Here is a 26,621-nt window from a genome sequence, read left to right on the forward strand (position 1 = left end):
ACGAACTTGTACCTCAGTAATCGGAGAAGGACGCCACCCAGCGCTGCAGCGACCATGGCTTCCGGTACCGGACATTCGGATGCGAATCGGCGTAGCTCTCAATAAGGAGTTTTAGGAAAACGTAGAAGTCTCACGATAACGTTTCCGAGAACATGATAAGCCAATCGCCTGATACCTTTGGAGTGGATGACATCACGTTGCTGATATTTGATTGACTGACAGTGATACGGAGTCAGAATCGCAGGGCGCTTGCGATTTCCTACAACTCCCTCATGCTTGAGAAAATGACCGCGGTACCGTTGCAACCCAAGCAGCACGATGTACTGAAAGTCGGGTGCAATAGGGGTGGACGGTATGTGTCTTATCAATGTTCTTGAGTTTCACGAGTCTGTTCAAGGCCTTCCACCTACCCGTCCACCCCTATTGCACTCGACTTTCAGTACATTGTGCTGCTTGGGAAGATAGAAAGCAACTTACAACTTCCGTCTCACTATCGCCGCATCAGTAGATATTGGCTACATGAGCACTCAGAAATAAGAAAACGTTGATTTTGTGCATGATAAATGACCTCCCCCCCTCCACTACCACCACCTCCCTGTCCAACGTACTTTTTGGAGCAAATAAAACGAAGGTCGTCATCAGCCTCAATGCGGCTTTAATGGTTTTTCACGCCTTCATCAGGGCTTCATTTGAGACACTTTTTTTTGCGTAATCTGGTACGCATGTTCGTTATCGCGCCTGCTTTCTATGCCGAATGTTCTCGAAAGAATATTCTAACTGTTTTGATGGCATCTTTTCAGTCAAATCGATGTGGTCGTTTGGGCGAGCGTGTTGATTCGAAAGAGCTTGAATGGCGTGGTAGGAGCCATTATGCGGCGTTGAGAACGTGTTCGGGTTTTTGCTATCCGAGCAACTCCGTGATACGCTATCTCTTTGATATCTCTTTGTGGAGACACATAATGGCCCTCGCGAGCTTTAAGAGGGAGAATTTCGTGCAACACGGGCGCGAGAAATGATATTACCGTCTAATGACATTTGAGTATCCAATGACGATTCACGATGACATTAAATACCACGATGTCGATGCAGTCCGCTCACTGAATAAAACAAGCTTGATGCTACTTTAAAAAAATAAACCCAGTTCAAAGCGTTGCAATGCACGTAATATGCGTATAAAATACGTGTAATATTTTGATGTATAAAAATATCGACCCCACTTTCGTGCAGAGCGCTTCTAATGTGATATTAACATTGCCTTGAGTTTCAGAGGAAAACACAGGACGAACACAGGACGAGATGAACAGATAGACTCACGAACCAGCAATGAAATACACAAAGGACAAGGGAGACAGGGTAAAAAGAAAGTGTACACTTCGGCGTCTCAGCGTAGGTGAATATGAGGCGCGTAATACGAACCTCTTAACGATCGGTGGTAACATCGATAACTGCACAAGGGAACGCGTGTGCTTGCAAAGGATGGAAAGCTATTCCAGCACAATTGTAAAAAGGACGATACAAAGTAAAAATATTGGTAACTGTAAGTAAAATATATAAAAATATAAACATACATGTAAAACTCAGGAGTGAATAAGGTACGGAATAAAACTGAGTCTCTCCCATGGAATTAGTCAAGATTAAAGAAGTTATCCGTGGCTAACGGGGCTAAGAAGAGTGATCAAGCCTTCTGGGAGGACAATGCGACAGGAACTAGCGAGAAGCACGGGACCTCAGACAGACAGTCGAGCGCCAACGAGCAGCAGCTGATATCATGCACAAGGCCAAGCTGGAGAAAAAAAAAACACGGAGAAAGAATACTATCATCCATACCGCCAAAGTAACGTGGGAAAATCGGACGCTCAGCCACAGTCAGGCTCCACAGAGAAACGCATTTGATGGCTTTGCTTTGCTTTGCTTTACCAGACCATGCGACCCGGCACGGAAGCTGACGTCATGGAGATTTCCGCTCCTGATGAAAGCAGATGCGGGACCTTACGGCAGGATCATGACACGTCATGATGACGTGTCTCGTACCTGGCCGTCCTTCCATCAAGCTGCTCGTTGTTTCTTCGCTCGACAGCTCGCCACGGCGCGGCGCCAGCTGTACTCCCTTCCTAGCTCCGTTTAAACTCGCTCCCGAGAGAACCGCTCGTATGACGAAGTTAACACTTCGGTTCTTGACCCCCCCCCCCCCAAAAAAAAAAAGAGGTGTTCTTTCTGACGAAAACGAGAAAAAAAATCGTTTCATAGTCTCTTTAAGGTCACGTGTGCGGTGACGTTTGCTGTGACGAGTGACCATGACCTGTCCAGAATGCATTGCGTTCGCCCAGCACACTTCGTCTACGGAGTAATAATGCCACCCCCTATGCTATAGACGTCAGAGGAACTTGTACCTCAGTCATCAGAGAGAGACACCACCCAGCGCTGCAGCGACCATGGCTTCCCGTACCGGACGTTCGGATGCGAACCGAAAGTCCCGGAAGTTCCTCAGGTAAGTAGACAACGAGTTACGTGTGCAAATGACAGTTAGGTCTCTATGTACACACCCCGTATGTATGTATGTACAGCTCGTATCAGGGTTCAAGTTGGCTCACACATCCTTTTGTAGTTGCTATTAGGGAGGATTCTAGTAGAGTGTGGGACAGACTGCTATGTTGTAATGTGTTCGAATAACATGGTCGATTTCTCAGCGAGGAACGCTCAATGTCGTTACCTCGACACAAACAGAAAAGGAAACGAACTCATCCTTTGCGTGGTTCGTGGTTTATGATCGATAGAGAGAGAGAGAAAAAAAAAAGTTCAATTTACGCACCTCCTCTTTCTCTCCTTCTCAAGATATGCGACAGTGCGGTGGGTCCTCAAGTAGGTCCGTCCGTTGTGTCGTTCGTGACTTGTGAGCAAAAAGAAGTCGCAATTTGTGCTTTCGCCGTCCTTTTGCACTATGTAGCGCAATGATGCAATGTGGGCTATCGTTGGTTCCCTCAGACGATTTCTCCAATCACCGCTCTACATTATTTTACTAGAGTGCCAAGAAACCAATCAAAGGCCCTTCCGCACTGTTTTGTCTTCCACTCCTTCGCGAAAAGGAGAGGGAAGAGGAAAGCGTAAATTGCGCTATTTTTTTTTCTCTCTCTCTCTCTCTTTCGATCATAAGCCATGAACGACGCAACTGACTAATTAACTTGTACTAATTAACTTTTCAATTATTAGATATAGAGGCTCGGTTCAAATGTAACATTGGTAGATCTTGTTCCCCTGATGCAATTGCCGTTTCCAAAATCGAAATCGGGCCAACCTTTGCTACACAGTCCTTTTGCCGAAAAACCATGTGTTTTTCTTTATTTTGTTTATTTTCGGCCCGGCAGACGCGTGCGCTTTCCTCGCCTTCCGATGTGACAGAGTTGACGTGATTTCTACCAAGCACCACCGGGGCCCGCAGTCTGGAATGGCGTTCAAGTTAACTCTGATATGAGCTGTACACACACATACATACATACAGGGTGGGTCCAGATAAACCTAACTGGCATTTGCACGCGTAACTCGTTGTCAACTTACCTGAGGAACTTCCGGTGGCGCATGATGGCGCATTTATGCCTGCGATAGCTACCAAAACAACCCTGGAACCCATACTCAGCGTATTAAAAAAGAAATAGGGCACGAATACGTCGGCTTCCATGCATTAGAATGGTACAACATGGCGGTCCTCGGTAAGTTGTGTGCGGGTACCACTAGGGGCATTACCGATGAGCATCCATGTGGGACATCGGTTTCGGTTTCCGCACCGATAGCTCCATTAGTTGCACCTGAATGCAACTCTCCTGAGGCCGCCACGTTGTCTATTCTAATGCATGGAAGCCGGCTTCATCGCATTGTTTATTTTTTTACGCTGAGTTTCGCTTCCAATATTTTTTGTAGCTTTCGCACGCATAAATACGCCAGCGTGCGCCACCGGAAGTACCTCAGGTAAGTAGACAACGAGTTACGTGTGCAAATGACAGTTAGGTCTCTATGCACACACACCGTTTTTATGTATGTACAGCTCGTATCAGAGTGAACTTGAACGCCATTCCAGCCTGCGCACCCTGGTGATGCTTCGGAGAAGTCACGTCGGAGGGTGTTTTGGTCATCTGTTTACAGCCCGAGGAGGGGACCCTTGTTACGAAGGTGTTGTTTTGTGCTAGGCGCTGCCGGATGGCTCTTTTCCCGCTTCGCAGGCTAGTGCGGTGTTCAAGTTAACTATGACGCGAGCCGTACATACGTATGTATATGTACGATTCTTCCGTTCTCAGGATTCCTGCGCACAGACGGGGCTCCGTTCAACCACGAATGCAGGCCAAAACCGATGTTACGAGTAGATACTGCGTAAAAATACTTTGATAATAAGGGGGGATATGAAGATTTTTTTAAAGGAAAAGGAAAGGTCAACCAGAAAGGCGGTCGGCTTGCTAAATAAAAATAATAAAAATATAATAAAATAAATAAAAATAAAAATAATAAAAATAAAAATAATAAAAATACAATAAAGAAGAAGAAGAGGAAGAAATAATTTAATACTCATACTGCCTGGATACTGAGGCATCCGAGTGTCCGCTCGTTTATAATAGCCAAGGTCGTGCTGAAGACCTAGAGGTGGTGAGTTCGAATCTTATACCAACGGCTATGATTTTTCCGGGATTTTCCAGCGGACGTTCCAGTCGAATGTCGGCACAGCTCCCCTTGAAGTCGGCCCAGGAAGTACACTAACCCCCATGTCCCCCATTCCCCCCAGCTGTACACTCTCTCCATGTGTCCACATCTGTACGCCGTTCATAGCCACAGTTGCTTCGCGGCGCTAACAAGAAATAAAAACCCAGGCATCCTTCTGTGGTCTCACGTGGATGCGACAGGACATACCCCCAGTTACCGTTATCTTTTTCTTTCTTTCTTTTTTGTAATTATGGGTCAGCTGCTGTGAGTGTCGCAGGATGTGACACGTGACGTGCCTTCCGATTATTTTGAAGAGCTCTAATAAGAGTTTTCTGCACATCTTATCTTTTCTTTTTTTTTGTCCTTTTGCACTGGGATCGACCCGGGACGTTTTGCCGCCACCACCATCACCAGTACCAAGGGAAGATTAAAATGATGCTCTTTCTCGTGTTATATGTAACAACCTTCTCTTTATTCATTTTCACAAAAACTCTCAACCAAAAAATACGATTAAAAAAAACTGTAAATGCTTCGCTAAGAAGCGTATAATTTTTACAGACTACATGCGAAAGAGCTATAGAGAGAGGAACCACATCTACCAGGACGCACATAAAAATTGATTCGCACATAATGCTTTCGAACATAATGTATTGCTGCTTTCTCCCTTTCACAATCACTGCACATTTTCCTCACCAACCACACTCGCCATAGAGTGCCGTCCTTGCACACAGAAAAACACGCTTTGCCACAAGTCGCTTCCAGTTGATCCCTTAGTAAATAAACCATACATACGATCAATAATGCTATGCTACCATTACTAAATACTCTATTTCTATCGCACTCCGTCGATAGTCAGTCGATAAACGAGCTATGACAGTGGATGGACTCCAACTCAAGTTTTATCTCACCCTGATGCATGTACATAAACGCTGTCCACGTTTTTAAGTCCAGACGATTTTCCATATTGGACCTGTCATTGCACAAAAATATTAAACGTTCAAGGGACTATTGCATCGGTCCCGGTCTATTCCAAAACTATAGTGCCGTTTTACTCCGTGTTCATAATTGATGATAACGATGAAAATCCGACGCCAATAGACCTCTACCCGAGAAACGTCATCATGACGTTGATAGACAGACTGAAACCGAAACAAATCGGAAGGTGAGGGCTGGGTTCCACGAATGAGCACTTGTTGGCTGCCTCCTATGGAAAGAAAAGGAGGACCGAAGGTCGTGTCCCTTTCAGAGACCATCGTAATCCCCTCAAGACCGTAGCTTTCGGCGTAGCTTTGAGCGTAGTTCAACTCTACCAAATTGGTGGCGCTGTCGAACACTATGACGTCATTTGTTTAAAATCAGGGAGAGGTCTATTGGTGGCGTTGTTCCTGCGCAGTTTGATGTAACACATGGCAAGAGCAGACGACACATATTGAGGCTATTCCGGAAGTCCCTTTCTGGAAACGTCATCTGGGCAAGGCCAATCAGTGAACGCCCTTTACCAAGAACGAGACCAATAAGAGAGTGGATGGAGGGACCTTGGTAGCCTTGGAGACAGGCCAGTAGGCGGGCGGGCGATCCGGAATACTAGGCTCAATGGTCGGCTTGCGGAATGTTGTTTCTGCTTAGCGTCGGACGTGGAGCGCAACACCGTGTTCCACGCCAGCAAGGTCACGTTAGAACTCACACCGGTAAACGAAAGTCGTCCTATGCACCGAGGACTTTTCACTTAGCATATTGCGATGCGAACCCCAAACAGACGACCTCGGAGATAATCGCCTGCGCTGCGCTCCCATTCGTGTGCATGGCTTACGTCATCGTGGCGTTAGCTGCAGAGGGAGAGCGAATCTTTCAAACTATAGTTTATTTAATATGTAAGCTTTTTTTGGAAGCGAAACTTGGCCAAGTTGACTGTGAAGCGGTGACGAACATCGCCGTATCAGTCTCACACGTACGTTCCTGGATGCCATAGTCACTCTAAAGGTCTCATCCGGAAAACCATCTGTGAACTGATACCACTATGTTTATGATGGCGAATATCAGCAAGAAGACAAGGATATAGGTAGAAGTAGACGGGACAACTGCGGCGATCTACTTCTACATATGTCCTTGTCTTCTTGCTGCTATTCGCCATCATGAACCTATACCAACTACCCCGGATTGTTCCTATAGTGACCACTAGGTTCGGCACCGCCCGACAATCTACTCGTCTTTTTTTTTTTGTCCGAAATGTGGTTGAATATTAAGAACACACGAATTTTGGAGATCAGATTCCTTTTCTCATGACCGCGCCCCCATTGGTCCATAAGGAGTGACGGTTCCTTGTTATTTCAAAGAGGGAATTCCGGCGTACTCTCAACATCCGCCACCTGCTCTTTCCGTGCAATCCATCGAATAACAGTCAAACTACGCCAGTACTTTGCGTGGGATTTTAGATACCGTGGTCATCGAGGAATAATACGACACTATAGTTTGGAAATCGACAGAAACTGACGCGATATTCCCTCTAAGGTGCCGCCGCGTACTTCTTGTGTCTTGTGTGAATCTTGTGTCTTCGGAATCCTGTCTAATTTATGCCACTGCAATCCACCTGTCTTGCATTATATTCTCCCGAAACAGCCTGACGGGAACGCGTCATGAAAGTATTTTCTAGTTTTAAGAAGTATGACGTCATAGGGTGTGTAATCTGCCAGGCGTCTGACAACATTGCTCCTCGAAAATAAAATCGATTTCCGCCTCCTCACTGCAGTTGCTGGCATTCTTTCAGCGTAAGGTGAAGAGCAGAGACCGTTACTAGAAGACACATTCCATAGCTTGCGGTGACGTCATATACTCATGCAGAATCCGAAACTATGAGATTTCGCGGTCTCTCTCGAAAATCTGTTGAGGTATGCAATGTTCGCAGACACCATTTTATTGCGTTTTCTTTCCTTCGAACGAGGTTTACTTAGAAAACGACATCTGAAAACGTGTTTTTTAGTCCGTAGTGGCACTTTAAGGTAGCTACGGTACTGCACTATAACGTTATCACTTGAACACTTCAATGCAACAACTTCTGGCCGCTGCACTGGTAGAAAGTTGTTGCAATCTTTTGCCATATGTACACCTGTATAGCACTCGTCTGACTAGAAGCCGTGTGTACATGCTCTTTCACTTCATGCTGAACCTGGAAAGTCTGGCAAGCGTCAATAAGATCAAGACTAACAATATATCTCTGTACATCGGTTCCAGCGATCGGTTCCCGCACCCTTTCGGTACAGGAACAAAAATGCTTCAAGGTCACCGCTTCCGGAACGTCGTCTGATGGAAATGTGTTCTAAATGCACACAGAAGGTACACAAAAACGTAGCACCCAGATTATAATATCGTCTCTACAGGAAGTGTAGGCTTCACTGATGCGAAGTCATGTGCCGCGTGAGATGATGTCTCTCGCGGAATGTCTCGTGACAAATGTGGCATCGCAGCTTCTCCTCCCTGCGTTTCTTGGCCGGGTCCACTTCCCGCTTGTGATGCGACCGCATATGGTACACCAGGTCGCTGGTCATGCGGAAACTGGCCTGGCACTTCGCGCACCAGTTCTGCGATGGAAGCGACAAGGCCGCCAGGGACGGTGGCATATATGGCACCAGGGGTGGGTAGGCTGCAGCAAGGAACCTCCGGCCGCCGTCTTCGTCGCTCTTAAGTCGGCTGTCCAGTGTGGACATTGTCAGGAAAGGTGGACACAATCCAGGGAGAGGGTAAGGGAATGAGGCAGAGACTCCTAGGCCCTGAGGTGCCGTACGATCCGTCTTATCGACCTTCTTGAAAGCGCTTTGTGGCGGAAAGGATGTCGGGTCGTCCTCGGACTTTCTTTTACGAGACAGATCGTTGGGCTTGAAGTCCTGCTCCGGCAGGGACGTGTGCCGGTCTAATGCTCTCTGCGACGATTTTGATTCAGCGATTGACGCTCGAAGTTGATCCGCGAGGGACGGACGTTTGACGTCGGGTAACGCGGGAGCATCGGGCGATGGTTTCCGCCGCGAAATGAGGGCCGTCTGTTCGGAGTCCGGAGGGGTGAGACGGTCGGCAGACAAGTGTTCCGATGGAGGCGGCGTATTAGGACTTTCGATGGCGGTGTCGGTCAACGACGCAATGTCGAAGCCCTTTACGCGTCTGGACATCGGCGCAGGAAGCTGCCGCTCAGGACTGGTTCCCAGGAGACTGCCTGGATTCCTAGCGGGACAGCGATACATCAGGTGGGAGATGACGGGGAACGGGAAGCAGAAGGCTTCGTTGCACAATGCACACTGGTAGGCTTTGTCACCTGCAAATTGTAAAAAGCTATTGTAAACGAGCGACGAGTACCACTATCGCGGACACAGTGTGAGACAGCGTACCGTCGACGAGAGTGGGTGTGATCTCGGGTAGACGAAGGACGTTGGCTAGCTCTTTGCCGAACCAGGCAAGAAGTTGGTCACCACGATGGAGATCGCGCATTGCACGCAGGAAAAGTTGGCCGTCTTGAGCGATCACCTCCACTGTTTGCTCGTGAGGGCCTCGCGCGGGAGTCACTTGACACAGCCACTGGCTCGCATCATCTTCCTTGGGCGAAACCTTTCGTGAAAGAGAAACAAGTAGTAATACTAATTAATAACTGCAGTAGATTTACACGTAAGGCGAGTCATCCTATTTATGTACTGCAACGCAAGAAGGAGTGCAATGATTGCACTCCTTATCGCGTACCGCAAAATGACGCGTAATTATTACGCGCCAGTTTGCATGGCGAAAGCAGACGACGAAACCCGGAGACGAGCGACAGCGATGCCCCTAGCGCCGTCCAAGCGCATAAACCGCTAGATTACTGTCATTTCGTGTTGCAACTGTCACGTGATCCAGCGCGGGCGATTTCCGAGTGCAGTGCTGCGTTCGGCGACCCGAATGACCAATAACCACCCGAAATCGCTATTAGCCAAGCACCGTCGACAATGACGTCGTTCTGCCGCCCGAATGGTCAAAAACAGAAGGCGTACGCCTTTATGTGACACAATGCAGCTTCCCACAAACCAGGAGTGATGCGGCATATCAGTCCATTACCAGTCAGTTATCATTAGTCATTATCAGTCCCAGTGGCGTATCTAGAGCTATCTGCGCCCATGGCAACATGGTTAACATGATGTCCTTGGGGATGCGTTTTTTTCGTGTAGTCCGCACTAGGTTTCACACTACAACCTCTCTAATGGCGGGTGCTTTAGATCATTTATGAATGTGCCAGGTTGAGTACCCGACCTGGCACATTCACACCCGACCACGTAATAGCGCCCCTGTTCACCTGGCGCCCATGGCACCTGTCCACACCTGCCACACCCTAGATACGCCACTGATCAGTCCTTACCCTTCACCGTGTTATGTAGTAATAGCGTCCTCGATAAACTGCACTGGTGCGCCCCGGTGCGACCTGGTGCGGCTTGCCATCCTCGATAAACTGCACTGGTGCGCACTGAACGTCCTCGATTAAAGGAGTGCACCCGTTCAGTGCAGCACTGAGTTGCCCCGAACCCACACCGAGAAAAGCGGCCGAGCGCCAGAGTGCAATCCCAAGAAGCATCGCGATTGCCGGAAGCACGGAGAAAGGCGGAAGCGGCAAGTAGCCAGGTGTAGCCGGGCAAGTAGCAGCAGACAGTCATCGTCAGCATGGCATTCGATCGGTGCCGCTCGCCAGGTGCCTCTCGCTACGGGTCGCGCAGCCTACGAGCAACAACGAGCACATATCTCTAGGTGGCGCATGCTAGTATCCATCAGATCCACCAGTGCAGTGCAGCTTCATGTTCGATAATGCCTCCGCCCAGGGCACCGCCAGTGTAGAGCGCCACGCACCACTGTGGTTTCGGGGCAATTCCGGAGCAAGTTTATCGAGGACGCTATTAGGTTCTCTTGCAAGAACGTATACATAGCTTGCAGGTGAGGAGGCTATCTCGACACGGTGTATAGGATTATAGGAAGGCGCGACGAAGGGAAACGTTCAGCAAGAACTGACGTAGGAGTGATTCTAGCGTTATTTTTTACTGCGTAGAATGAACGCAGTGCTTTATATTCGGTGGACACAGCACACACTGTCATCGACAACGACGAGCGTCTTCGCGTGGTCTACGCTTACAGGCTCATAGTTCAGCCACCACTGACATTTTGTTTCTCTCCCATAGACGGTCGGTCCCTTTTAGTCTCCCTTCCATGTGACTTCCACAGCAAGCTGCTCAACACACTATGGACCTCATTTGGCGTCGTTCCGGTCATATCCCCATCCAGACCCTCTGAAAGACGTTTTCGTTCGTACATTCGCCTGTAAGGCAAGATGGCATGCGGAGATGCGCCCTCTGCCTCGATCTATTTAATGTTCTTTTGTCGGCGGGCTTCACTAATGAACCATCGTCGCGAGCTACTGGCTTACAATCTCGATGACGACTGTCATATACGGAGGAAGAGAAAATGAGTGCGCTTTTGTGAAGGCGAGGCTATCTTCAGCTGCCGATTCTTCTCTTTATGTATACGGTCCGATATTGACGCTTTTATCTGTAGATCCCCGGTTTTGTATCTGCGTTGCCTTCCTCCTGCGGGCTTCGTTCTTTGTTTCCATAACGAATGCTTACCCCTTTTTGCTTCACCCAGTTTCCCCCGCGAGTATATGTGGCGGGGTCGCGGGCGGTATTGACTCGACGGGCGAATCGATGAATGTGCTCGGGGAGCGCGTTTTAGATTATATGCGGGGGGTTTCCTTATGATTGTGGCATTGCGCCGAACAATGGGCTCTCCGATGTGTCTTTGACGTCGCAATTAGCGAGCTGTGTACTGTCGTTCTTTTCATGTTACCCTTAATGGGCACGTCGAATGGAAAAGTGACTGCTGCTTCGCGTCCGTGCCCTGTAGCGAAACAAAGGGGAACATAATTAGCGCGTTCGATAAGCTTGTTTGTTTACATATGTCGCTTATATGGAGGCTCTTCATCACAAAGGGGGATCAAGTGCTTCTGTTTATTCATTTATGACTTCCTCTGTGCGCCGCGTGTTCTCGGGTGAGAGAAAGAAATATTCAGAGTTCGAGGTAACTCGTTACTGTAACTAAATTCTTTTTTTTTTTGTAACTTGTAACTTAACTCGGTACTTTTGCGCCGTGGTAACTTTCAGAGAAACTCGTTCGTTTTTCAGGTAACTTTGCCAAAGTAACCTAAGTTAAGTTCCAAGTTACTTTTAACTCGCTTTTCACTCACGTCCACATATTTTCTTGCTTTCTCTCCGGTTCCTTCATGGCATTTTTTCCCATAAAACGTGATGTTCAATCAATGACAGTATTTTATTCAGGAAGTAAGAACTGCTGCCATTGAAATGAAGCTGAACCATTGTGCGCCCACAGGGAGTAAGATGCAAAGCGTTCGAATAGATCTCTACCAGAGAAACGTCATCATGACATTGGCCGACAGACTGAAACCGAAACAAATCGGAAGGAGGGCTGGGTTCCACGAACGGTCACTTGTTCGCTGTCTCCCATTGAAAGCAACTGAAAGAAAAGTAGGACCGAGGGTCGCGTCCCTTTAAGGGACCATGTCGTAACCCCCTCAAGACCGTGGCTTTCGGGCGCGATTTTATTCACCTCTAGCTTCGAGCGTAGTTGAATTCTACCAAATTTTGGCGCTGTCGAACACTATGACGTCATTTGTTTACAAACAGGGCGAGGTATACTGTTGGACATAAACAAAAACGATCTAAGCGTGTTGCACTCCTCCGCTGCAACTCAAGGTCTAACTCAACTGCTCACGCGCGCTGCACCTGCGTAATGCTATTTTGTGTGCGCAGTAACTTGGAAGTAACTCGTTCTCTTTTTTAAGTAACTCAGTAACTGCGAGTTACATTTCATGCTGAAGAACTTCGTTATTAACTTAGTTACATTTTGCATACGGTAACTTAACTTGTAACGAATTCTTTTTGGCGGGTAACTTCTCAATCTATGGAAATATTTGCCTGTGAGACGCACCACTGACGTGGCTCAGATAGGATGCAGTAACAACGATCAAATGGTGAATAATGACGTCATATAGGACACGTCCCCGCTTAGGGTGCACCTATACAGTCTAAAAATATAGCTTCACTGCACAGCACGCTCCTGGCCAACCATCATCCCGAATGACAACGTTATCATCCTTGATTTGATGAAAACGGGGGGCGTATGCCATTCTGTACCAATTATGAACTGCGTAATGGCGTATGTATGTATGTAAAAATGGCGTATGTATGTATGTATGCCTTCATTTCATTTCCATTGGAAACGAGGGTCAGGTACAAAAGGAAGAAACCCTGACAAGGTACCTGACCATGGTGGTGGTGGTGGTGGTGGTGATAGGGGTTGCCGTTGTCGGCCTCACATATGTGGGCAACGTCACGACTCACGGCCTGGGGGAATGTGCGTCCTGGGCCGACTTCTAAGGGAACTGTGCCGACATATGTCTGAAAGCGTCTGAGGAAATCCCAGGAAAAACCCCAGACAGCACAGCCGGCACCGGAATTCGAACCCGGGTACCTCCCAGTACCTGACCATGTACGTACCAGGTACGTCCCCCGTTCTCAGCAAATCAGATGACAGAACGATGTCATTCGGGATGGTGGTTGGCTACAAGATCGCGTGTTCGATCCCGGCTGAGGACGGTAGCGACGTGGGGGAGGTAAATATTGCTAAATATTGCACAGTGTGTCTGAGGTTTTCGGCGCCCGTTCAAGGCACCCCAGGTGGTCGAATTTGTCCGCAGTCCTACCCTGAGGCAAGGCTTACCCTCCTGTTTTCAACAAATCAGGGGGCTTAATCGCTTCATCATCTTTACGGTCGTTACAAGCTAACGAGTGGCGGGAAATTCAAAGAGTTTCATTCATCATCGTTCAAAAAAATTCATAAAAAAATTCACCGTTATCTGCCCTAGTTCGTTGAAAACGGGAGGCGTCCGCCTTTTTTGTGACAATTATGAACCGCATAAGTGTCACAAAAAATGCGTACGCCTCCCGTTTTCAACAAATCAGGGCACACAACGATATCATTCGAGATAGTGGTTGGCTAGAAGCGTGCTATGCGGTGAAGTTCATTTTTAAGAGTGTACTCTCTTAAAACAAAGCTTCACCACATAACACGCTGAAGCCCAACCATTGTACATAGTGATACCTCTATCACTCTTGATTTGTGAAAAGCACGGAGCGTACGCCTTTTTGTGACAATTAACATTTCTGCATAAGTGTCACAAAATGGCGTACGCGTCCCGTTTTCAACAAATGAGGGGAGAGAACGATGTCACTCGGGATGATGGCTGACTAGGAGCGTGCTATGCGGTGAAGTTCATTTTTAAGAGCGCATCATGATGTGATGAGGCGTTGGCTACCGTCACGGCGGTGGCACAAGGCAAAAGGGGTGACAGGGTAATAACTGAAAAGAAGTGCGCTGTTAGATTGAAAAGACCTGCGCAGGGCGGGAACTCCGCAACATTGATGTTGCCCTCTTTCTGTCTTCTATTTGTTTTTATTCGTTTATTTATTTATTTGCGAGCTCCGACCACGACCCAGCGGATTTTCAGGATTTCGAATAGATTCCGATGCATGCCATTTACCATGAGGGCGCGCTTCAGTTCAATGCTGTCTGACAGACCAGGAGGACGTGGTGCAAGTAGCCAAGTGCACTCGCCGTGCGGAACGCTCTCCGGATGCATCGAACCAGGCACATTCTTTAAAAGCCGCGCTGTATGTGCCATGTTATAGTTACCTCACAGCTTTCGAACACCTTAACAGTATACAGTCAAACTCCTTTATAGCGAACACCTTTTTAACGAAAATACCACTACAGCAAATTTTTTTCGCGGTCCCGCTGGAGCCTATAGGTCCAATAATGGACATCCTTTTTAATGAAAATACCTTCACTGCGAATTTTTTTTTGCTGTCCCCTGAGTTTCGTTGTAAAGGAGTTTGACTGTATTTACCTTTATGGTATTTGTTGGTGTTGGCGTCCTGTCGGTGCAGAACCATGCCATGGAGGCGAGTGGGTCCAAGCCTCCTATGCTGGACGGCAGGGGACCGAAACAGGTACCCTCGCGGACAGCTTCCTGGGTTGTGACACCAGACCAGCGACGCTCTCCCATCTCGACGTAGCCGTTCGCTAGTTCAGGATACCTGAAAAGTATACAAATCGCAAACCGTGACCACATAGCCAGATTGCATGCATGCACACACACACACACACATATGCATTTGCAGTATACATGTTTTGTGTGTAAAGGATAACTGGATACAGATCATGGGTTGGGGATTGTACCGACGGGGAACGTTTAGGATACCCGACGGACAGCGAACCACAGGACGAAAAGGCGTTTCTTATTACCCACATATTTTCCTCGTATGGAACAAGCACATGGTTGTGCACAGTGCACAGTAAAACAACTTGGTTATTTCGAATGAAACTTTGATAGTTGTATGTGTACAGTACTCGTGAAGATAGTTTTGGCTAAGTTTCGGAATCGCCCCGGCTGTACGAGACCGTCCCTTTAAGGCACGCAATGTAGTTTTGCCGTCCCATTTGACGGGCAATGCAAAGTTGGTGTCTATACTTCGGCGCAGTGTTGCAGGCAATCTTCATGGTTGATCTTCTAAACGGCCCCGATGTGATTTGGGGAGGGGGGGGGGCGTTTGCAGAAAGAGAAGGTGGCCTGCCAGTCGTGAAGAGCGGCAAGTTGCAAAAAAAAAAAGAAGAAAAGAAATAGAACTAAACACACGCGACACGCAGAAATTGGGGTTTGGACGAAACACGTGATGTTACAATCCTGAGGTGATGTTGAATCAACACATTTTGTTCGATTGCGCTTCAACTGATCTACGATACTTCTAAAAAGACGCGGCATCCATCAGTCTGTATGGAATTCGCCAAACTTTTTTTTTTTTTCAATAACGGCTTGGTGAATTATGCATGCATAATGCTCTCTCCGGTATATCAGTGACATCTAGCGCTGATACTGTCATAATGTCGTAACGCATATCGTGTCGCAGCGCTCAGAGGACGACAAGATTGCTAGAACACACTGCTTTTGGTCGTACGTCTTCAACAAATCAGGGGCGAGAACCGGTTGTCTTTCGGGATGATGGTTGGCTAGGAGCGCGCTATGTGGTGGAGCTCATTTTTAACCGTGTATGATCACCAGCTCCCACGGTTTAGTGGCTAAACGATTAGCCTTCCACACTGCGTGTAAAATAGATGTTTAAATCCAGTTATGTTTAATAAATGTCTATAGCCATGTTGAACGAAATAAGGAAAAGAAACCTAGCCCGTGAGCGCTCAAAATGTTACTGCGCCGCAGATAGGACGACTGGACACAGAGAGGCCACTCTCCCTCTTGCGCCAGGTAGTGTAATCCATCATGCTCACTCTGCTTTCGTATTGGCTGTTAAGACTGGCCGCATGACGCGACGCTGTGGCAAAAAGTGCGCTCTCCTACTGCGCTACTATAGGTCAGTTTCCTGTGTTCTGGCCTTGCGCTGTGACAAATGCCGGTTCAGTTCCCCGTGAAGTCTGCCCAGGAGGCACGATTCCCCTTGAGCAACGTACCGCTCGGCAAGCATCCAATGGCGTACGATCGTCGCACTCATGATGATGATGGTAGTCGACCTGTCCTCATCCGCTTTTGAAGAGTCGCCCGCGCTTCTCAAAAAGGAGAGAAGCACGAGTTTTTCCTCGAATAGGCTTTCGACACAAATCTATTGTTCTACTACATAATGGATGACGGCGTAGTCATCGCCCCCGTTCGCGCGGAAACGATTCGAAGATCGTCGCCTGTCAAGGATGGAAGATAAGGCTGCGTGGAAAGAAGCTGCTATATCACCTGTGTCACCCCTCTGTTCTACAGCATCCATCCCCATCAACGAGAAGATGTGGCCCGAGCGCCCGAAATATTCTACCGTTCTTCGATCCACGACCACAATGGGTGGAGCAGATTAGGTTCCAAAATTAATCGGGTCGCTTTTTTTTCTTCTGTTTTTACAGGAAAGAAATCCTTTCATCTTAGCTGCGTAGATACTTTTTGGGCAGAACGGAAAAGTGGAAATTACCTCAAAATGGCGTAGAATGAAGGGCGCAGATAAAGCTAATGACAAGAACGCCAAAAGAATATTTCAATAGGGGTCACAAGGAAGAGAGACAAAGTCATAATATCGCGTTTTCTTTATACCTCATTTATTTTATTTTATTAGTCTTTACGTACTTTTCGTATTTTAGATTGGAGAGAACTGGACAGGCGGCATGCACACTCCAGAACATTACCGCGTAAGAAGCTGTTCGCCAACCGTTGCAAGGAATAATAGGGTTAGTGCTTCCGATCCCAAGAGAGAGAGGGGGGGGGGGGGGGCGTCCACACTCTAAGGGGAAAAAAGGAATGAAATGGGGAGTAGTTGCATCTTCTACTCCCCTAGATTGCAATTACTCCCCGTTTTAGTCCCCTATCCTGGACATTTACTCCCCAGGACTGCAAATAGTCACTGAACTTCGCTAATGGTCTCCCGAATGCAACGGTCTACGTAAATGTGTGCTCTTGGTCAATTTGATGGCATAAGGCTGTACACTGTAAACTTTTTCACACTTTTAAAGGTGTGCGCTATGCACATTCAATCTGGTTGCGTAACATTGCATCTCCAGGATGATATTTTACAAAATTCGGAAAGCATTACTCAAGATCAAGTGTCAGTGCAAATCTCGCTTTCATTATGTCTTGGATATCGTAGGTACGAGCTAATGCATATATGCATCGCTATCGATAATCGAGCACGCGCAAGAGTCTACAATACTGTTGAACAATGTTGAGATGGCACAAGACTGAACTTTTGGAGGAGAGAGAACACTCGAGTAAAGAAAATTTGTGCGAAACCGTGCTACATTATGATGTTACAAAAATTACACCTAAGGAGGCGTGCGCCATGTACGCTATTCCACCTTTAAAGGTGTGAGAAGATTTAGAGTGTATAACTCGTCAACTTTTCCACCCACACAGAGTAAGAAATAGCGCTTCTTTCTTCGCAAAATTGTGTCCTATATGTGTGTCGCAAGGTTTTATATCCCTTAATACATCACGATTGACGGTTTGATTCAAAGTATTGCTATATGCATGCACCGGGGACTCTGAGAACAGAGCGTGAAATGCAGTCTCCATTCCGTGACATTCATTTACTCCGGTGCATTTACTCCCGAAAGGGAATATTTTTTTGTGGCAATGCATTTAGCCCCCAAAACGAGTAAAATTACTCTTTTTTTTTTCTTACAGTGCACCTTCCTCTCTCTTCAAATCACTCAGCCAAAGGCAAGTGTGTGTTGCCTTTCCAGCTATTAATAAAAATAACAAAAGGGGTTCCCTAATCTTTCTGGCATCTCACGGACTTGATATATGTTCCGATGCCTTCCAACGTACGAACTTTGGATCAACAGCGGCTCACCACCTGCACTATTTACGATGTTCTTTTAGCCAACCCCCTCGGTTATCCTTGACATTCAAATCACGTTCCCGCAATCGTTCCTTCACACACCACGCGCTTTGAACGACGTACCATTTCCCACACGACAACGGCAACCTTATACTACGGTACATTCCGCTTGTCCCATCCTACATCCATCGTGTAATTAGCAAGATAACTACATTCCGTACACATAGCACGTACTGATTTTTGTGCTTTGACACGGCGCGGACTTTAGCCCAGTGCCCTTCACACACCACGGAAGCTTCATAAGTATTTCACGAGGCAGACAAAGCGAACCTGGCTCATGCACGACTTGCTAACTTGCAACTTGTCTTCTTCTTCTTCTTGTTTTAACTGGATGTTTGCTGGATGATGATGATGATGATCATCATCATCATCCAGCGTGGACCTATGTGGTGACTTCATATGTCGCCTGCAGCTCCATTTCTTGTAGGTGGTATAGGTGATATCCACAGAAAAGTGTCTGTCGTCTTTCTCTGCTTGGCGCTATACAGTAATATGTTCTCGTGCCAACAAGCTCAGAGTGCTTCTCTATCCTTCCAAAAAGTGAAGTCATAGGGCAGAGTTTGCTTGTCAGTTGCTCTCCGCTGCCTCGAAACAAGTATTCGACGCGTGTAAACGATTTTGACAGTGACGTCAAAAATGGGAGAAGAAGCCGATTCCGCGAGAGGCGTACCTCGATCCGTATCTGTTGCTAAGCAACCGCTCTCATCTCGCAAAAATATAACTTCTCGAGAACTTCCTCCAGATTCTTCCCAGCAGCAGAGTCAACACCCATTGTTTGCCGATCAGCCCCTCTGCACTATCTCCAAATAAGGACCGCAAACAAGAAACGTCGCCGTTATAGAAAGACAACAATAACGTCTACCCGTTCGCAGCGCCCTCTTCGACGACGGGCCCAATATCGCTAAACGGTGGCAATTGCCTTTATGGGATCCGTTAGAAGTAGATATGGTCGTAAACCCTGTTTGGATCACGCTCTCATCCGTGAGATTAATGCCTGATTGGATTAACATTATGTGGCGTTGTTGGGCGAGTGTGGATGTCTATAGCAGACGACCCTTTCATGGCGGCAACGGGGTCTTTTAGTGGGTGCGATTGCTGTCCAACAGTAGCAGACGACGCTTTCATCGCGACAACGGGGTCTTATAGCGACCATGGTTACGCTCAATCAAAAGGTGCAGTAATGCTAGCTGTTTACGATTTGTGCCGTCCCTTTTATGGCGTCTGCAGTAGGGTTTAATTGGTTTCGTGACGCCTTCTCCGAGCAATAAGAGAATTAAATGCTTCGATGTTCACCGTTTTATCCCAAATACACACCGACTATTTCCTTACTGCACGTCGGCATCTTGTGCGCATGCGCCTGTGTTGATATACAGTACACAAAATTCACTGGACGATCATGGTAGTCGGTAACGCGAAATTTGAGCGCAGCTGTTGAACAACAACAAATAAGTTAATGACAATGAATGGGGAAATTCGCCACTTGAGGTGCGGCCCACTACCCCAAGGCACAATGGGGCAGGATGTGATGTGTCCTGATGATGAGGTGATGAACGAGCTGTTGAGGTTGAGTTACACACCACCGTTTTTTTACGCACATAGTACTTTCCTCAGATAGCACTGCTGTTGCAGTTGATGAGGCCGTTGTGAAGCCGTTACGAGGTCGCGATGGCTGATACGCGCTGGTGAGGATTTCTATACGCTGCTGGCATCCAAGCCCTCGTGAAACGCTGCGACAAGTGCATTAGTGCAGCTGGAGATTACGTCGAAAAATAAAACAAATTTCTCGCCTGTAAGTTCATTGTACTTTTGCGAAAAATGAAAAGTCCCGGTTTGACTTGAACACCCCTCGTATGACCATCGAACACTATTTCCGGCGCCATCCCTAGCAGGCGCTTCCCAAACGGGTGAACCTATCATTATGACTGAGCGCATTTAGGTTACACTTTCCACAGACTCGGCTAAGAGACTTTTTTTTTTTTTAGTAAAACAAAAGGAATCGCCTATTCCCTGGTGCTTGCTCTAATTGCGTTAAAATCTGCGCGGTGGTTACCGAGAAAAAGCATAATATATGTTCCACAGGAAATACATTGGATAAAATAAAGATATTGAAACATTTATTTTACTGAAAAACAAGCTTTCAGACGCAGTCCGTCCTTCATCAGGTGCGATGAGCTGGTATGCCCCCTTAACCCGCTCGGCCATGCCGCTGGTACACCTTTTAGTGACACTTATGGAGTTATGGTATCAGCTCGGTGAAGTTCTCTTTTTTCCACATCATCTCCGCACATACACGCACAGTTTGATTTGATTTGATTTATTGAATTTATTTCCTTCATAATTGATGAGGGACGTCGAGGCCAAAAGCAGAAACTGCCTGAAGGACGCCTCGTTAGTTATTCCTTTATCAGCATTGCGGACCAATTCGCAGCCCTGAGCGATGTAACCTTCTTCGAGCCCATTAAATCCCAGATTGCGTATAGTGAATTCTTGAGCAGCATTTGAGACGGCACGTTGAAGCAGGCGCAGTTCGAATGATCATACCTATAATCCTCACGAGCCGGAATCCGTTCTTCTCTAATCTCTTTCTGTGCGACCGTTCTTAAATGTGCTGAAAGGATGATGGGTGGGAAGAACAGCTTCGGATTCAGGTTTCCCGGTAATCGGATCAACGCGTCTGGGTTGCGTATACTTAGAAATTATAATTCGTCGCCCTTTGAACAGTACGTGTTCGTGCACTTTCCTCAGCGTCAGTTGTCAGAGTGTTATTGCCGAAAAATATTGTAGACGCTGAAAAGATTTTGCCGCAGGCACCCACAAAAGACCTGTACAGTGGCGCGCAGACTTGCCTTGAACGGCGGAGCGCGTGTCTGATAGACAGCTAGAAACGAGATTGGGATGACACATATCCCCTTGAAGGGATGGTCGGTACGCACAACGGATGCGTTCGCCGCACCGCACCGTTTATCTGACGCATCCGTTGTGCGTACCGACTCTCCCTTCAACGAGATAGTCGATCATCCCAATCTCGTTTCCAGCTGTCTACCAGCGCCCGATGATTGCCCGGCTGCTGTCGTCTCCGCGCTTCCCCTGGGTTTTCTTCGGACGCTTTAAGACAAACGTCGACACAGTTCCCTGTGAAGTCGACCCAGGACGCACGGTTTTCTCTCCCCATCTTGCGATAGCCGTGATGTTACCTGCCTGAGCGTGGCCCGACTGTGGCAAACACTTTCATCGCCATTCGACGAGGAAAATTATTTGTGCGGTAATGGAATTACCACACATTATTAATTAGTCCAATTAATGGAATTGCGTGAATATACGTTATTCGTTTTCCTGGGTCGTGCCCAGTCGAATGTCCGTCGTGCCGCGTGTCTCTGAAAGCCTGCATATGCCCGAGAACGCAATGCATAACTTTTCGTTCTAGCAGACGACGCTCTTTATAAAATAAACCTCTACCTGAGAAACGTCATCATGACGTTGGTAGATAGACTGAAACCGAAACAAATCGAAAGGGGAGGGCTGGGTTCCACGAATGGACACTTGTTCCCTGCCTCCTATTGAGAGAAAAGTAGGACCGAAGGTCGCGTCCCTTTGAGGGACCATCGTAGTCCCCTCAAGACCGTGGCTTTCGGGCGCGACCTTGTTCGCCTCTAGCTTCTAGCGTAGATCAACTCTACCAAGTTGGTGGCGCTGTCGAGCAATATGCTTGTTCTGCTTTTCTCCACGGATCGGAACCGGTATTTTTTTCGGTCCGGTTCGGGTTGGGGTTCTGGCATATTGGTTCGGTTCGGGTTGAGCTCCGGTGAACCGAAATTATCAGCTTGAACCGGTTCAGGTATATCGGTTCGGCTCAGGTTCGGTTCCGGGAGAAATGAAAGAATAAAAATAAAAGCTGTCAGCGGTCGGGACACTTACAGGGATTGGAACCGTTACTTTTTTTCGGTCCTGGTTTAACCGGTTCATCGGCAGTAATTTTGCTACATGAAAGCGAGCTTATACCCTCACTGCGCATGGTCTTAAGAGAGCGGTGTGAGATAACCGTTTCAGGAAGCGTCTACTGCTGCCTCGCCACGACCGCTTGCTTCACAAGACGAAGCATTCTTAGGGAAACGCAAAGTTTTGCATAGTTTCGGTTTCACTCTCTGCCTCTTCGTTGCACAAGATGGTCAGGGCATCCGAAGAGAGTAGCGGGTCTCTGATATTTTATTGTATTGCACTCCTGTGGTCGCCTGCTGAAAACGAAAAGGGACGCCTTTTGGCAGAACCCAGTCAGGGCCCTCATTTGCTCCGGCAAAATACTGGCGACACAGTCACAAACTTTTACGCTCATCTGGCGTCGTACAAAAAATAAATAATCGAGAAAAAAAAAAGGTCAGTGGATAGCAGAATTAGGTATTTCACCTCTGAACCGGTTGCCGAACCGGTAACCGTATCAATTTTTTTTGGTTCAGTTCCGGTTCGGTTCAAGACAAGCAAAAAAATTGTTCGAGTTCGGTTCGGTTCGGGTTCGATGAAAAATAACGTTTTTCTTCCGGTTTTCGGTTCAGGTTCAGTTCCGGTTTCGATCCCTGCGTTTCTCACAAAAGGGCGTATGTCCCATGCACCGCAAATCCGAAGCGATAACAGTACCATAAGCTGCGTGTTGAGTGAAAGAGGTGGTTGAGACAGTTGACTGAAAGAGTAGGCAGTTGTCCTTGGATGCGTTACGTGGTGGTGGTCTGTTTTTCGGGTGTTCAACATAAACTTCCAGGGCAGCTTATCCTCAGACGATAACGCGTTTTCAACGGAGTGGATATGCACAGATGAGAGCTGCGCGAATACTGAGTTCGAAAAAAAAAAAAAAGAAGAAGACGAAAAGACAGGACTGTATGGGGGCCCAGTTGATGCAAGCTTCCTGAAGAAAGCATTTCAACGAACGAATTTCCGCATCTTCTTTGGGGGACAAGACCGCCAAAAGAATGGCTTTCTGTCTTTCCTTCTCTCTTTTCGCAATTTCCACTCAACATTAATCTTCCGCAAAAGGTCGACAAAGTGTTTTTGGAATCGAGCGATGAGTCACGTGGTCTGTCCTTTCCATCCCCGCGTCTCTTTCCTCCCTCACCGCATTTGAAATTCACATGAGGCAATTCGGACATCGTCTGCTTCGCCATCGGGGCGGCCATCTTGGATTTGAAGGGAGCCCGCGTCCTTTTATTGATATTATGACTCTGTCGTCTGCTTTATTTCTATTATTTGCGCGAAAGATGGCAAAGGGACTCGCCCCGTCTTGGTCCCCTCCAGCTGTGCGATTTGATTTACGGGTTGCGACATTTTTGTTTTGCTTGTTGTCGTCGTCGTCGTCGCGATCCCAGTGTGGGACATCCGCGTCGCGTGGAAATTGTGTTTGCCGTATTTGCCGGAGAAGGAATCGGGAAGAGAATTGCCAGAAGGGCGGTGTGGCGGCGCCCGAGTGCTCGACTGCAGGGGGGGGGGGAATTGCCGCCAGCAGAAATTGCCGAAGCAGTGAGCTCGTCGACAGTCCTTTTTTGGATTTCTTGAAAGTTGACATTCAAGGCGCTGAATCCCGTGTTTTCTTTTTTTTTTCTTTTTACTTTTCTGCTCTCGCTATTCTACTAAAATAAAAGAGGAATTGTCGAACTTGTAAAGCGAATAATTTCTCTCGACGAACATTGCAAGTTTGGAAGTGTCTTCTTGCGCACTCGGATTCGAAGAGGGTGGGGGGCGCACGCCTTTTTCTTTCTTTCTTTCTTTTTCTTTTTTTTTTGTCAACAGTCTGGATATATGGCAACTGCCACAAAGAGGCGTACAACCCCTTTTCTTCGAATCGGAAGCGATACCTACACTCTTAGAAATGAACTTCACCACATAGCACGCTCCTAGCCAACCATCATCCCGAATGACAACGTTCTCGCCCCTGATTTGTTGAAAACGGGAGGAGGAGCCTATTTTGTGCCGTGCATAATGGACACAAAATAGGCTCCTCCTCCCGTTTTCAACAAATCTAGAGCGAGAACGTTGTCATTCGGGGTGATGGTTGGCTAGGAGCGTGCTATGAGGTGAAGTTCATTTTTAAGAGTGTACGAATAACAGGGTCCGCCCCAACCAAATATACAGAGCGGTGAAGGTCCGCTTTTTGAGCGTATGGAGGGTTCCACTCTGAAAGCGGGGGGGGGGGGGGGGGATAATGGCGTCGTCACGACTACAGTCATAACAAGACTGGTGGTGGTGACGAACCGGTTGCGTCACGACTGTAGCCAGGATGAGATGATATGGTGTGATAACAGATGAAGGAATGATGACGGCCGAAATTTAAGATTTAGGGCTGTCACTGCAGAGTTGCCAGGAAGTCCGAGCGGTACTTTTAGCCTCTGAGCCGGACGCCAGATATCTGGAGAAAGTAGACGAGGCTGCGAATTTTGGAGTGTCTTTCCGTGAAAGAGCCATTGGGATGTAGGACATCATCCACCGTACAGTTCCTGCAATGGCTAAGGTATTTCTCCCGCACCGCAGCATATGCACAGCAGTGCAGTAGGATGTGCTCGATAGACTACAACACCGCATGACATGTCCAAGGCCAATCATTGCGCAGAATGATACCGTTATTGATTCTTATTTGTGGACAGAGCTGTTTTGTTTTGATAATTAGCATACTGAACTGCATAAGTGTCACGAAAGGCATCCCGTTTTCAACAAGTCAAACAAGAGACCGATGCCAATCGGGATGACGCTTGGCTCGGAGCGTGCCGAGTGAATTAATTAAACAAATAATAAAAACAGGGCACCCTGATTGAGTGATTTGATTTGATTTGGGTGATTTTTAACAGTGTCGTTTTTCAGGAAAAAATCTTCCCGAGAACAGCATAGACCACAAGGTAGTGAACACAAGTCCAAACGAGGTACCGAGCCCTAAAAATGCAGCAATTTTAGCACTGCGTTCGATAATTTTGACACAGATTTATACGTACCAGCTTAAATATGAGTTAGGTGTTACGCGAATGATATCTTCCTCGCTTCTGATTGGCTGAAAGTGGAGAGCGTGTTCCTCTTCGGGACACTTCACATTTTGCGTTAATTCTAAAAAAATAAAGCCATACTCCTCGCATGTTCCAGAAGTCAAGAGAGAGAGAGAGAAAAAACAATACGGCCAATGAAATTAGTCGCACACCATTGCGCATTCTTATTCTCCAATCATCATGTAACACTCAGACGTGCCATCACTTACGACATCAATTATATTAACGCCGCATTTCCCCTTCAGAAGCTTCTCTCCACACATGGGTCCGCAGAATGTGACCGCAGAATGATGTGGCCCTTTGCCCAAATGAAATCAGTCAGTCGAAAATGTCGCTCGCCCGGTAATCTAATTCCCGTCTGCAAGAGGCAATGCGATAACGTTTTTTTTTTCTTCTTTTTTTCGTCAGAGTTTCATTCGTCGTTGTTCGCCCTGTCCGACCACTTCTTGTTCGTCAACGCATATCGTCCGCGCTGGTCCTCCGTAATCAAATTATCACCCTCTCGCCTCACGTTAAATATTTCACGCTTTTCTCGTCCGACAGGCAGCCGAACGAAGGACGTATAGTCGGTTCCTTCGTCCTCACTTCTGCAAATTAAAAAGATCGACCCGCTTGAAAAATGATCGCAGTTAAGCCTAACCGGATTCTACCGGGACGCTGCCATGATGGAAACGACAGCAGCGCCGCGTCGCGGATGACATTCCCAGTTATGCTCTGCGGGCTGAAAAAAAATAGAAAAAAAAATAGAGAGAGAGAAACAGTGGAAGAGGTTTCGATGTCTATGCTGCTGCTTTTTTGTTTGTTTGTTTTTGTGTGGGTGTCTGTTTTTGCGCGTCGTTCTTTGCGGTTCGTGGTGGCTGCGTAAGTGAATTATGGTGAAGGATTGCCGGGAATCGTGTGGTAAAGTGCATAGCTAGGAGACAGACCGTCGTCTGGCGGTCTGTTCTGTTTAGCGCTTTGACATGTGTAAGCGATGTATGTCTGCTGCTCTGCACCCACGCACAGGGAATGAAATTCGGATGCGAAGAGATGCACAATTGTAGGGCGACACTCAAAAGGCGCCCACGGTGAAATGTGTGTCTTAGAGTCTTTTCTTCGAGTGTGTACGCAAGGACACGAGAAGCCTTGCCGCAGAAACAGAGATCGAAAGATATTGCACCTGTTTTACACTTTCTTCACCGCATAGCGTACTTAGAACGGACAATCATTCGGTTCTAGGCATGCTATGAGATGAAGATTAGGAAAAATATTTCCAGAAACAATACTGTTAGTAATGAATGAATGAACGAGTTTATTGTGCCCAAGAACGGTCGCAAGAGCCTAGGTGTTGGCGCACTATCAAATCACAGTAATGTACATATACAGGGTGTTTCAAAAAACGTGTCATTTGGACTTTATAAAAAAACGGGGC

General features: G+C 47.3%; 1 protein-coding gene across 1 annotated transcript in view; it reads right to left on the reverse strand.

Moving 5' to 3' along the window:
• Window positions 1–5,145: 5,145 nt before the first annotated feature.
• The window catches only part of LOC135369335 (PR domain zinc finger protein 8-like), a 64,747-nt gene continuing 43,271 nt past the window's right edge, over window positions 5,146–26,621 (reverse strand). The window contains exons 2-4 of the mRNA XM_064602929.1: window positions 14,660–14,849; window positions 9,057–9,273; window positions 5,146–8,983 (exon numbers count right to left, since the gene is read on the reverse strand). Coding sequence (XP_064458999.1) covers window positions 8,070–8,983; window positions 9,057–9,273; window positions 14,660–14,818 — 1,290 coding nt within the window. The 5' untranslated portion in view covers window positions 14,819–14,849 and the 3' untranslated portion in view covers window positions 5,146–8,069. The remainder of the gene's footprint in view (window positions 8,984–9,056; window positions 9,274–14,659; window positions 14,850–26,621) is intronic.

This window comes from Ornithodoros turicata, chromosome 9 (assembly GCF_037126465.1).
Source record: "Ornithodoros turicata isolate Travis chromosome 9, ASM3712646v1, whole genome shotgun sequence".
NCBI lineage: Eukaryota > Metazoa > Arthropoda > Arachnida > Ixodida > Argasidae > Ornithodoros > Ornithodoros turicata.